The 13,837-nt window shown below is 44.2% G+C and overlaps 1 protein-coding gene across 1 annotated transcript; it reads left to right on the top strand.

The window, feature by feature from the left end:
* The first annotated feature begins 864 nt into the window (after positions 1 to 864).
* On the top strand, positions 865 to 12,793 carry mios (missing oocyte, meiosis regulator, homolog (Drosophila)). Its single transcript, XM_071924383.2, has 12 exons — positions 865 to 899; positions 1,472 to 2,355; positions 2,646 to 3,135; positions 3,989 to 4,087; positions 4,601 to 4,855; positions 7,685 to 7,854; positions 8,912 to 8,977; positions 9,192 to 9,350; positions 10,406 to 10,558; positions 11,370 to 11,574; positions 11,864 to 11,993; positions 12,185 to 12,793. Exons 2-12 carry the CDS (start codon positions 1,537 to 1,539, stop codon positions 12,273 to 12,275), a joined length of 2,637 nt encoding a protein of 878 aa, XP_071780484.1. The 5' UTR covers positions 865 to 899; positions 1,472 to 1,536; the 3' UTR covers positions 12,276 to 12,793.
* Positions 12,794 to 13,837: the final 1,044 nt, after the last annotated feature.

Genomic DNA, 13,837 nt, shown 5'->3' with positions numbered 1-13,837 from the left:
CCACTAAGTTCCATAGACACACTAAGTTCCTATAGGAATAATATTATAGGAATATTACAGTGACACCATAGGAGATAAAGAAAATAGCAGTTACGATAAGGAAACTATAGCTTACTATTGAGTATTGAATATTATACATGGTGTATATAGTGATAGTAAAATACCATAAAGTACGATAAAGTCACTATAAAATCACTATTGAGCACCACAGGTACACTATAAATCACTACAGGAATATTATAGGGACATTACAGCTAGGGCAGTTCTCATAAATGAACACTAAATGGCCACTTAGCGTCACCATTCCTATGGGTTGGCACGGATAAATACAGTTTTCCGTCTGCACAGTGTAACTGTTATGAGCTGTTGCCTGTTGCACATGGAGATTGTTTGGATGCAGTGCATGAAGGTCCCAAATGAGATTATTTTCCTTTTCCACTCTCGCCCACTAATGTGAAAACCAGATGAGTGCTACTACCGTTTCCTTTAACACCGTGATTCCCGTGTAGCCTACTGTTTGTATTGTTGAACTGTAGTATAGTTTATTGTCTATCTTTGCCCTAATGCAGTATGCCGATATAGTCATTCCGACCGTTCACATACATTGCCTACTGTAAAATATTCAAATTTCCCACTACATTTCAGTCGATGATCTAAATATTCTGAGTATTTGTGTGTGATTGATTTGGGTTTTGGAGATTGGCTCGCTGCTTTTCTTTCCATGTATTTTCGTGCAGGTGGTGACAGCGCCCTCTGGTGGAAAACTGTCTTCCAAGCGCATCTGTGCGTAACAGGAACCTTTAATAGCTGACGTTTATGATCACGGACATGTTTTGGTGTAACACACAACATCTAGTGAGGCTTCGAAGTTGTCACTGTCGACATGTGTATGTCAAATTGTAAGTCGCTCACTCGTGCGAATAACCCACGTGTTTTGAAGTAATACAATATCGTTAATATTATAGTTTAACCAGTTTAGCAGCTTTTTCTCAACTGCTGGCTGCATTAGCGCTAGCTTGCTAATGATATTTTTAGCTCGTTCTTTCACTTGTTAGCATTAGCTTAAGTTAGCATGTCAGTAAACTTGGAACTTCACCTCTAACTAAACGCTACAAGCTTGAAATACGGCATATTGTGTATATCTTTCTGTCAAACAAATAGGTTGCTAACTTGTTAGCGCCAGTTTGCTAACTTTTTAGACACCCGGTTCTGAAATCAACAGTGTGTATTGTATGTTTTTGTTTGCAGTAAGGTTAACGATATGCATGCTACACATTGCAACAAAGCACATCTTTTATGTTTACTCAGTGCAGTGCATTGGCCTACCTGCTTTTCAGACGGGTGTGCAACATTAGAAAGCACATTGTGTTGACTTGTGTATGAAGTGTGCTCTATAAATAAACTTGACCTATCTTGATTTGACGGTCATTATCATTTATCCATGTGTTAATACTTGTATCCATCTATCCAGTTTACAAGGTCGTCATCACTATAGAAGGAAGATTCCCTTGAGAGCCTTCTAGCTGCTTCTGAATCATGAGTGGGTCCAAGCCGGACATCCTGTGGTCTCCCCACCACCCGGACCACTATGTCATCTGTGACTCTGAGCTGGGACTGTACCGCATCGGACCAGTGGGCAGCGCAGAAACCAAGGCCGGCACTCTCCCACTCTCTGAAGAAACCGCTGCTACTTTACTAGCCATTAACTCTGACACCCCGTACATGAAATGCGTGGCCTGGTACCCAAAGCATGAGCCTGAGTGCCTGCTAGCTGTGGGCCAAGCTAACGGCAGAGTTGTCCTCACTAGCTTGGGCCAGAGCCACAACTCTAAATGTAAAGAGCTCATGGGGAAAGAGTTTGTTCCCAAACACGCCCGTCAATGCAACACTTTAGCCTGGAACCCTTTGGACAGCAATTGGCTGGCTGCTGGGCTTGACAAACACAGGGCGGACTTCTCTGTCCTTATCTGGGACATTAGCAGTAAGTTTTCACCAGAGGCGAGCGTCGCAGCTGAGAAGATCCGCCTCTCGTCTGTGGATTTGGACTCGGCCACGGTGGTGACCAAACCGCTGTATGAGTTGGGCCAGAACGACGCCTGCCTGTCCCTCTGCTGGCTACCTCGCGACCAGAAGCTGCTGTTGGCCGGTATGCATCGCAACCTGGCCATATTTGACCTGAGGAACACCAGCCAGAAGACGTTCGTCAACACCAAGGCCATCCAGGGCGTGACGGTCGACCCACACTTCCACGACCGCGTGGCCTCCTTCTTCGAGGGCCAGGTGGCCATCTGGGATCTGAGGAAATTCGAGAAGCCCGTGCTCACACTGACTGAGCAGCCCAAGCCGCTCACTAAGGTATGGCTTTGATGTAGTTTGTTATCGAGGTAATGTGCAAAATGTTCAAGCCAGTAGAATTGGGTTTGAAGCCTTTAGGGGTTTTGGTGTCCTGCAAACAGGGTGGAGAATTAACACCAACCAAATACTGGTAAGTTTTCTTGCTGTGGCTGGTTTGTCTACTCTTCCCACCACTGTTGCAGGCAACCAACCATCTTCTGAAGGTCCTATTCTAAGAATGTAGTTGGTTGGTAAAATATGTGGATGGTAAATTTTGTAGACAAAAGTTGGTGATGCTTTCTCGTTCTCAGGTGGCCTGGTGTCCCACCCGCACCGGCCTGCTGGCCACGCTGACACGCGACAGCAACATCATCCGCCTGTACGACATGCAGCACACGCCTACACCCATCGGCGACGAGACGGAGCCCACCATCATCGAGCGGAGCGTGCATCCCTGCGAGAGCCAGATCGGCAGCTTCGCCTGGCACCCGTCCTCCCAGAACCGCATGGTGGTGGTGTCCGCCGCCAACCGCGTCATGACCGACTTCACCGTGTTCGAGCGCATCTCGCTGGCCTGGAGCTCCACCACCTCGCTCATGTGGGCGTGCGGCAGGCACCTGTACGACTGCGCCGAGGACGGGGCCGAAGGAGCGGAGAGCTTGATAGAGAAGGACATAGCCACTAAGATGAGGCAGAGGGCCCAGTCCAGGTACGGCCACGATACCGTCCAGGTGTGGAGGAACCACCTGCTGGCGGGAGGCGACGATCCCCAGCTCAAGTCCTTGTGGTATGACCTGTACCATATCCTTTAAGAAGATCGACTGGTGGTGAAAGTGTTGTGGTGCTGTCATATTAACGTTGGTGTAACAGAGACAGTGTGACACTATGAAGAGTTCTGTTCCAATTTCCTACATCTCCATTTTAGATTTTTAAAAATTACTGATAAAGCAATGAAACTCTGTGCAACACTGCTATGCAAAAACACCACATTTAATAACAGTTGAGCTTTCAGTGGTAGACTTTCCTTATCAGCAGTTTTTTTTCTCTCCTCTCCTTTTACACCCAAACAACAAACTGGTCCAGTGTGCAGATACTTCTTTTTCTTATTATCTCTAAAATATAGATTATGTAAAAACATCCTAATTTTTTCAACCAAGGACTTATGTTACCTACTATTCATAAAATGAACAATCAATCATTTTGTTTCAAATGGTGGATATATGTCATTTTGGAACAAAATTCTTCATATATCCTAGACGGTTGTAGCTATTATCTGTTTTGTTTTTTTTCCTGGGAAATAAACAGCCACCAGCCAAATGCAGCTATATTTTTGATGTGGCTCGGTAGTTTATCTACTCAAACAACCACTACAGCAGGTGTCTAGTCAATGTTTGGATGGTATTTTTTGCTCCAAAAACGAGTCTGTTAAAATAGATAAAATGTTTGGCGAGTTTCTTGAATTCACCTGCCACTGTGATCAGCAGAGAAAGAAAGTTAAGTTTCCACTCTGCCCTGGCCTAGTTGGAATTTGAGTAATGTGGTGTAGCTCTTGGTGCACTTTGACCTGCCTTACTGTCCTGTCCCATGCTTCACCTCTAGATGTCATTATGTTGTTTTACTCCAACGGCTGTTACATTTCCTATGTAAGTATCACATATGAAACAGTGCACAGAGGATATGGAGCTGAAACTGCAGGGGAACAAACAGTCCGTAGTCTATTCTGGTATCAAGAACATTGTGAAGACCAGTTCAGGTAAGAAACCTGACATGCTGATGGTTTGAACCCGCCTGAAAATGCATACATACTAAACTAGATGCATTAGGAAAGCAGCATATAAGAGTAATCAATAGACAGGCTGTGCAGAATTATACATATAACACTCTTAATATGCCAGGAAACATCAATTCTGGGTTGCACAGTATTTGAAAACAGTTTTTAAGGTTGGTATTAGCCTACATTGATGCAAGATGGTGTTTTCCACATAGGACAATACTGTGAGTACCACAAAGTTTACACAATCACAAAAAAGTGAAAGTCAGTTTAATCTACTTCTCTGTGATTGATAACTTACCTGATATTATCTGACAAATTTATTACTATTCAGTCACTATTTAAAACACTACTCATCACCTTCCTTTAGATCTGTCATCAGCAGTATAGTAAACAACTCCATAGTACAGATAAAAAGGATAATAATACAAAAAAGTAAAAATTGACTAATTCATATACTGAAATTCTCTATCCTCGTCTCCCTGGTCCACTTAGGCACAACGGAGAACCGCAGGTGCTGGAGCGGCTCGGACCGGCAGACGGACGTCCCGCGGTACCACAGCGAGGAGCGCTGCCTGGCCCTGCGGCTCTGCGGCTGGATCAGCCGGGGGCCCGACATCGACGTGGAGCCCTTCCTGCGCTCCCTGGAGCAGGAGCGCGAGTGGGAGCGGGCCGCCGCCGTGGCTCTCTTCAACCTGGACATCCGCCGCGCCATCCAGATCCTCAACAAGGGAGCCAGCGCCGAGAAGGGTGGGTGCTGGAGCCGGGATGGGTGGTGGAGGGGTGGGAGGGGGTCGGGGGTGTGGTGTCTTGGAGAGGGGGAATGTTGCAGTACTGGCCAGACCCAACACACATTATTGCAACTATGTACTTCTGGCAAAAGTGCAAATTAGCGTCCCCATGAAATGAACTCTCATTACTTTTACTTCCTGGAATCTTTCATGGTGAGCTCATGCTGCACTAGTAGGCATAAATATACCAAACAAAGTAGATTTTTGAGCAATCCGGCCCCTCCACCCCTCCCATCAAATAAACCTGCCTTTCTCTCCCGGACCGATATTCCATTGGTTTAGACTTTTGAATGATCCCTCCCTGCGTTATGTCCCGCCCCAACATCCTGTTTCAACAGGAAATACATCAAATCAAATCTAAAGATGCCATTTCATGGGTCTTTAAAATGGATTCATACAGATTAATACATAGATTTTTTTTTTAACTTTTCATTGTCTTCTAATGGTTCAAAATCAAGCAGTAGCACATAATTCACTGCTATGGTGCCATCTTTGACCAAAGCTGGGATTGATTCATTACTTCAGACAGGCAGAGCTGACTACAGGCTTGGTGCTAATTTTACATTACTTCAGATTGGTGGAGCTGACTGCAGGCTCTGTCATAACCAAAATGCCACCGATGTGGCAGAGAGCCATGGTGCTGCTTGTGAGCAGGCGGAGTGGTGATGAAATCGCCTTCAGACTGGGCCGTAGTAACGAACAACAGAGGCTGTAACTAGCAGTGGTCTTAACAGAGCAGGGGAATACTGCAGACAAAGCACAACTTAGTGAGTATATCACCTTAGTTGTAATCTTTACAATTCAGCTGTAATAGGTTTGACTTTATTTGGGATTTTATGTTTAATTGTTTAAGTAAACAAATTGTTTAGTTCAAAGTGACCGTAATTCAGTGGTTTTGCTGGCGTGCTGCCATCTTGAATTAAGCCAACTCAGCTGGGATTCAGTCACATGTTAACACATTACTACTTATTGGTGAAGCTGGTTTCAGACTCTTGGGACTCTCATGCCCAACGTGCCACCGATGTGGCCTGAACAAGCTGCAGTACAGCGGCTGTGAGAGCATGGACGGAGTGATGAACACTGGTATCAACCATCAGTAGACTGGATTTTCTAGGTCGTTTGATATATGCCATTTTTCTTCTTGAATAGTTTAAAGCTTTAGAGATTGAAGTATTACTTCTAAGATTTCTGGCAGCAGTGGGGGACTGTGATAGTTTAGCTGACCTTTTTTCCAGTATCCCGGATTTCTGATTTAAAAATGGCTCTTATTTGGATACCTATATGATGAAATAAGGAATAGTACTATAATTGTCCTCTATTTGTTTTGGGTGAGCAATAAGCCCCGAGGATGAATTTGTCATTTTTTCTTTCCAGCAACGGGGTCAATTTTCCCACGCATTGGGGCCCACAACTTCTGTATGAATAATGAATGCAGGGGAAACCCTGTGCACTCAAAATATGTTGTAAGAAGTGATTAAATATTTATTTTACCTATTTGCAGGGTTCCTACACAGGTCTGGATAGCCTGGGAATGTATGGGAAACGAATTTGGCAATTTCCACAAAACTTAAGAAAATTATTGATGTACTGTCCTGATATATGACTACCTATTTTCTGTTTTTAGACCTTCTTCACCTTACATATTGTGATATTTGTTGCTGTAAAGAATAATCATCTCGAGTGATGCGGCACAGTTAGTGAAGACAACAGTCGGTGTAAATCATAATGAACACTAACTAAAATCTTCAAATCAAAAGAAATGAAGGTCTGGAAAAAGTATGTAATTTTGAAATTGAAACTGAACCTTGTATTTACAAAAGACATCCATCCTGCAGCCGTCAAAATACATTTCCCACAGAGATTTAATGGAAAAGGAAAGAGACGGCTTTTGTTTACACACTTCTGTCTCGACTGAGAAACCGTCCACCGATGTAGGTCACATGTTTTTCTGCTGTACGTTCTAATGAGTGTTTCCTGAGCATGACTGATGGGGGCGATTCATTAGATAAGCAGTGTCAACAGCGCTATCTCGGCATTTGCAGTGTTATTTCTGTAACAACAGCTTTGACATCTTGATATACTGCTGCTCATCTACCAGCTTCTACAAACACACTAGACATATTAGTATTAGTGGTTCAGCTTAGTTTGATGTGTTCCCAACCTAGTTTTTGGGATGCACAGTGGGAAATGCCATGAGGTGATGTTTCACTGGACAATCGAATGGATTTGTTTTTATGGATTTGTTCTGAACTGCCTTTTGCGGCTTTTGCAGAAAAAAGTACCTGCAATTTCTTTATTCTTTATTTACTTTAATTGAAAGTTTACATGGTTACTTATGTGTTGACTCAGTTTTACAACACTTGGGCCTTTGAAACCTGTTAAAAACCCATTGTATAATTTCAAAAATACATGGCAATCTGTAAGGAATTATGTATTCTTTTCTCAATTCCAGATAATCTGTACTTGTTTAAAAAGGGAGCGGTCCGAGGCACTCTTCAAGAAAAAACTTAGTTCAGTGTGCTACTCCCTGATGAAGGCCACAGCATGTCCGAAACATGTTGGGAGTTGTTAATATGTTCCTATGAACTAGCCATGCTAAAAAGAAAGTCTTTTTAAAGTTTGTCTTGGAACTTGGAACAACAAATGCCTTCACACACCAAAACCCAGTAGAAGCGCTCGCTATCCTCTCTTCTTTGGAAAACTTCGTACTTTTTGTTTGCTTCTTTGTTTTGCTTGTATGACTCTGCAGATATTAAAATGACCTGGCTTCTCCAACCTCTGCTCACAGGCGACCTGAACCTGAACGTGGTGGCCATGGCTCTGTCGGGCTACACCGACGAGAAGAGCTCCCTGTGGAGGGAGATGTGCAGCTCCCTGCGGCTGCAGCTGAAGAACCCCTACCTCTGCGTCATGTTCGCCTTCCTCACCAGCGAGTCTGGGGCCTACGACGGCGTGCTGGTAAGAAAGTCAAAGAATTCAACGCTCCTACAGGTCATGGGATCTCTTTGAATATCATGGAATTTTTAAAGCTCCACTCCAGACACAGGGAACGTCAGTGAATATGATAATTTTCAGTAATAATCCATGGCATTTTCACATAAATAAATGTCTATTTTTCTACTTTCTATTGGTGATGGATGTAACTCAGTAGTGTTTCTGCCAGATCATGAAAGTTTTGATATTTGCTCTTTTAAACACCCGGTGTCTTCTGTAAGAAGTGATGCGTTTTATGTTTCTGGAAGCAGTTTGTTTGGAATAAACGGAAGAAGAACTGGGTAGTTAGCGTGAGCAGCGATAGCCACCATGGCTGAACAGACAAAGAAAAGAGCGCCACCTACAGAAACTTCACAGTCACAGTCCTGCCCACACTATTTGATTGACAAGTGATCTCTCTCTAGCGCCAAAGAAAAATGACACACACTTAGTTGTATCAGATGTTGGCCATCAGTTGTTACATTTATTTATCCCTTTAGACCTTTTCCTAGCAAAAAAGCACTCCCAGCATAATAGGAATATGTACATTCTAGGTCATGACAATGCATGGAAATTTGAGTAGTAAACCAAAAGGGCAGGAACTATACTTTTTGTCCACTAGCCACAGTGACTGGTACATCCCAAATTTCACCAGCCACTTTCACTGTGTTTCCTGCCATCTAGATTTTTAGAGTAGAATAGGACATCCAAACGATGATTGGTTCCCTGCCAAAGTGTCTTGTAGAACAGACAAACTTAACAACCACAAGTGAAATTTACAAGCATTTGGCTCATGGCTGGTGTGTAAATTTCCAGCCTTGTCAGACGACTGTGAACAGAGGATCTGTGCAGGAGGTTCACAGTGAAAACCCTAGGGGGCCTCAGTGATTTTTCAATTCAACATGGGGAAACTCCATATGCATTGAATGTGAAAAGCACATGACATATTTGTAACTTTTTTCCAAATAGTTACCAAAAAAATGTTTATGTCTTTGAAATTACAAGAGAAGATGATTTTTTTTTTTGTCTTGATTCATTTCAGTATGAGAGCAGTGTTGCTGTGCGGGACCGAGTAGCCTTCGCCTGTATGTTCCTCAACGATGCACAGGTAATGACTTGTAAATCCATACGAAGACAAGCTGTCAACAGCAAGTTATAACTTTATTATATTAGCATTTCCTCACAATTTATACCCTTGTAACACCATTTACATGAAATACTTAGCTGTTAAAATTTGTTTTGAAGTGCGTTGTGTGTACTTGGCTATTTTGCGTTCACCTCTGTTGTGATAAACTGGATCACTGTGGGGTATTTTTCCGCAGCTGCCTCGCTACATTGAGAAACTGACCAATGAGATGAAGGAAGCGGGCAACCTGGAGGGCATCCTGCTGACGGGGCTGACTAAAGATGGTGTAGACCTGATGGAGAGCTATGTGGACCGCACTGGAGACGTCCAGACTGCCAGCTTCTGCATGCTAAAGGTAGACAGAGGATACATACAAACCCTGTCTCTTTTTTTTTTTTTTTTTTTTAGCCTGTTCACCGCATTCACACCAAGCATGTTTTATTTGAACTCCGGAGTGTTTACTCCTTTCATTTGGTTCATTAGATTCCGGTGAGAACAATGCCATTCAAACTCGGGTGGCATCAAATAACCGCACAGAGACGCTTGAAAATGCAAATCTCAGTCCTCTTCCAAGAGATCTGCACTGCGGCTCATTTGGACTGAGCGCATACTCCAAACCAACTACAGGAAATGACCCCAAAACGCAAGGTTTTATGTGTATAAGGAGACGGATGTTGACATCTGATAGCCAGCAGTTCCTCATGCTTGGAAAGCCTAGCATAACAAAATGCACTGAGAGCAAACCGCAGTGTCAACTGATGCTTATATTCAGCTGTTTCTTCACGTGTTCCTTACTAGTAAGAACATCAGAGAAGATAAATGACAGCAAAGAGTGCAGACAAGTCCATCATGCCCCCACCCAATCAACCCCCCAACCCCACCTACCTACCCACCCACGAACCAAATACAAAAATGCAATAAAGTCAACTTTTTTTACTATGGTTGGACCACAGAAAGTGAACTGTAAGTGTGATCGCACCCTTAGAGATCAATGTACATGCTAAAACCTGCATTCTCATTTCTGAAAGGTCACAGCTGTTACTCTTAATTACCTTGTCATTTAAATTGACTTACAACTAACTGAAGCAAGCCTAATCAGATTTATTTGCTCCCGTGCATTTGTGTCTATAAATAAACACTAAAGAAATGAAAGTGGTGGAACAGGTCTGGAGCTCTTCAGCGTGCGGTAGAATAATTTTGTCTGGGTATGCTTGATTTTTTTTCCTGCTCTAACCTGCACCTGAGAAGAGTACTGCTGTGCACAAGGCTTAGGCATATACCTCTGTCTGAGATGCACATACTGTACATGTACGCATTTCACCAGAGGGATGAGTGCAGGTGGAGGCAGGAGGGTTATGCTATCCCCAAACTATCTGAAATAAGCTTACTCATAAGTATTTCTCCCATCAGGGCTCACCAGGCGAGGTGGTGAAGGACCCTCGAGTCCAGTGCTGGATCGAAAACTACCGCAACCTGCTGGATGCGTGGAGGTTCTGGCATAAACGGGCCGAGTTTGACATCCATAGGGGCAAGCTGGACCCCAGTTCCAAACCGCTGGCCCAGGTAACCGGTGACTGAGAAAGATAATTGTATTAATTGTGTTTAGTAATGTCTGTGTAGATTCATTTCAGTCATCCAGGTCGTAAAATGTCCCAAAAAATAAATAAAAACAAAATCCACGGGACTTAAAATGAAGAGTTGAAGACATTTCACCTTCTCATCCGAGAGGCTTCATCAGTCCTACTTGTATTTAGTAATGTCATCCATGGTAACTGTGAGGTACACTTTTGAAAAAGTATGTTTGTTGTCCCTATAGAACGGTATTACAATGCAATTACGTTAAGTGAAGTATTCCTGGCTCTGTGTTAGTATACAATGTTAGTATACAACAGGTAATTTCTGCCAAACGGTCTGATGGTCAAAGTGGTTCCAACCATGCTGATAATTACCATAAAGGGTAATTAAAGCCAAGCCTTGTCATAAAACCAGGGAACTAGTTAGTGATCTTTTTTAAAATTCTTTTGTATGTTTACTACTTTGGAGAAAACCTTTCAGACAGTACACATGCACACATACGCTGGTATTCGTTCTATAAAGACAACACTCAAAACATTGCTCTTATAGGTGATCATGGTTACTTCAGTTCTGCCACAAGTACTTGGCTGTGTCTCATACCTAGCTGCATCACCGACATACCTATAATCACAGTAAAGCATGTTCTTTAGGGTATTATTGCTATATTATCTATTACTTATCTCGATTTGCCCCCATAATTAATTTCAGACAGCTGGTGAGCGGGTGCATAACCTGCTTTACTTTCAGGTTCACCGGTCCTTATCAGCTGACCTTTGTGTTTGTTCCCCCTGTGGGCCAGGTGTTTGTGAGCTGCAACTTCTGTGGGAAGTCCATCTCCTACAGCTGCTCGGCGATTCCCCACCAGGGCCGCGGCTTCAGCCAGTACGGCGTCAGCGGCTCGCCCACCAAGTCAAAAGTCACCAGCTGCCCCGGCTGTAGGAAGCCCCTGCCGCGCTGCGCCCTCTGCCTCATGAACATGGGCACACCTGTTTCCAATTGCCCAGGTAAACTGACCTGTGTGGATCATGTGGACAGATGCTCAGCTGACACTGGCAGCAATAGGCATGAATCTTGGAGCAGCTTAAGTGGCTGTAATACTTAACTAAGCATTTGCAGGGGGGAAAGCAGTGGACTTTGATCAACATTTAGGGGAAGTTGGACCTTTGATTTTAGTAGCCAGTGTAGTTTCCTTATTGCACTGACGCTGCTCATACAAATGTTGAGGGGCTCTGCAAAGTATCATTATATTGATTGTTCATATTGATTTATGGTCAAATCTCCTTCTTTGGTTAGGCACAGGGAAGTCAGACGAGAAGGTGGACTTGACAAGGGAGAACAAACTGGCCCAGTTCAACAACTGGTTCACCTGGTGTCACAACTGTCGGCACGGCGGCCACGCCGGCCACATGCTCAGCTGGTTCAGGTGAGAACCTGACAGCGTGATCATTTTATGATACAATTATGAATGTAATGACAGCTATTCACCTCTGTGCTCTTTGGCTAGGAGAATGCACAAACATCTCTGTTCTCTGTTGTGTAGACATTTTACAACATTTACACAGACATTTACAAGTGTGTTTTGTTTTTGGATTGACCTTTGCTTGTCCTCTGCAGAGACCACTCAGAGTGCCCGGTGTCGGCCTGCACATGTAAATGCATGCAGCTGGACACCACAGGGAACCTGGTGCCTTCAGACAGCAGCTAAACATGGAGAAGCCCGTCTGGACCTAAAGCCAAAACACCAGCCACCCAGTGCAGGCTCACTCCTGCACCCGCCACACCTAGAACTGGGCAAGGGACAGAGGGTGCCACTAGTGCCCTTCTCTGAACGGGCTGCCTGAATAGCATGAAACACTGTCAAGTCATAGTCTTGAGTGAATGTAACATTGTAACATAGACGTTTTATGACAAGAAGGGAGGCAGTGTGTGTTACCGATGTGTTACTGATCTGACTAACTTAATCAATGAAGGAAAGGGAGCAAATGCAGCTCAACACTCTGCTAATGAAAATTTAAGATCCCACTCAGGAGAATAATGAGAGGTTGCGGTGTAATCAGCCTCTTCTGATCTAACCTGAATCAGGATGACACTTTTATTATGATCTACTGTGTATATATTAAAAAAAAAAAAAAAAAAAATTCTAAAAAAATCAAATGTATACTCACACATCAGGTTGTAAGATGTGTAAGATTACAGGTGCCAATACATTTGATTTATATTTCATGGCTCGTGTTTCAATGCGCTAATTTAACGTCCGTGTTTGTGTTACAAAAGGATCTTCACATACCTCATAAAAGCATTGTTCGGGGTAAATGACGGTACCCCGGGTGACGGAGAGCGCCGCACAATAACAACACTCTCTTGCTCTCTTCATGTCTCCTCTGTGCCACTCTTCATCTGGCATTGTGCGGGAGGGCTTCCAGTGCGAGGGTGGGGGGGGGGAAGAGGAGGAGGAGGAGGAGGGAGGGGTGGGATGGGATGGGGTGGGATGGGAGGGGGCGTCTGTGTATTCACCTCCCCACTCCAGGCCTGTGGTCCATGAAAGAAGCTCCCCAGAAAACAGCAGCTGCTCGGCACTCTGACAAGACCCTCCAGATTGTTCCCCTCATAAAGAACCTCAGCTGCCGGAACACTATTGACTCAAAGCGAGGGCGAGAGAACAGACAGCCTGAGCCCTATAACCCCCCCCCCTCCACCCCCCAACACACACACACACACACACACATACATAGACATGCTCTCCCTCTTTCTCTCTCTCTCTCTCCCCCTCTCTCCGGTGCCCAAATCGCACCCAAAATATGCATACCACACATCAATCCAAGGATGGGCGCCGTCTGTGGGGACGGCCATGTGTAAGCCGCATTGTAAATGGGTTTTCTCCCTTTCTCTGCCACCCTCCCTCTCTCTGTCACCAACCTAGGGAGGCATTGTAAGTGAGAGGGGGCCTGCACCAGAGCTGGCTAAATCACTTAGTCATGGAGGAGGAGGAGGAGGGGGGGGGGGAGGGCACAGGAGCTACTGTATGCTGCTTTCACCAGGGTGTCTCCCGGCGTGGGAGGTTTTATAGGCCTGCTGCCCTTTTGTGAACTATTTTGGAGTAGGGTTGACAAATTGGCGAGCTGTGTAGCGTTTTTGAAAACGGCGTTACTCGAATTTCATCCTTTCACTGTTTTCTTGTGTTTGTCTTTGAAAATAAATTCCGAGTGACAAATTGGAGCACTTCTGAATGGGATGTTTTCCATAGGTTTATATGGTTTATTTTGTCCA

This window comes from Centroberyx gerrardi, chromosome 12, assembly GCF_048128805.1.
Source record: "Centroberyx gerrardi isolate f3 chromosome 12, fCenGer3.hap1.cur.20231027, whole genome shotgun sequence".
In the NCBI taxonomy this organism is placed as follows: domain Eukaryota; kingdom Metazoa; phylum Chordata; class Actinopteri; order Beryciformes; family Berycidae; genus Centroberyx; species Centroberyx gerrardi.
Note: the sequence above shows the minus strand (reverse complement) of the source record. Positions and strands in the feature narration are given on the sequence as shown.

Excerpts from the sequence above, each read along its gene's own strand:
- mios (XM_071924383.2), top strand. The coding sequence starts at position 1,537 with ATGAGTGGGTCCAAGCCGGACATCCTGTGGTCTCCCCACCACCCGGAC. Across the intron at positions 9,351-10,405 it reads CCAGCTTCTGCATGCTAAAG|GGCTCACCAGGCGAGGTGGT; the intron begins GTAGACAGAGGA and ends TTCTCCCATCAG. Across the intron at positions 11,994-12,184 it reads CACATGCTCAGCTGGTTCAG|AGACCACTCAGAGTGCCCGG; the intron begins GTGAGAACCTGA and ends TGTCCTCTGCAG.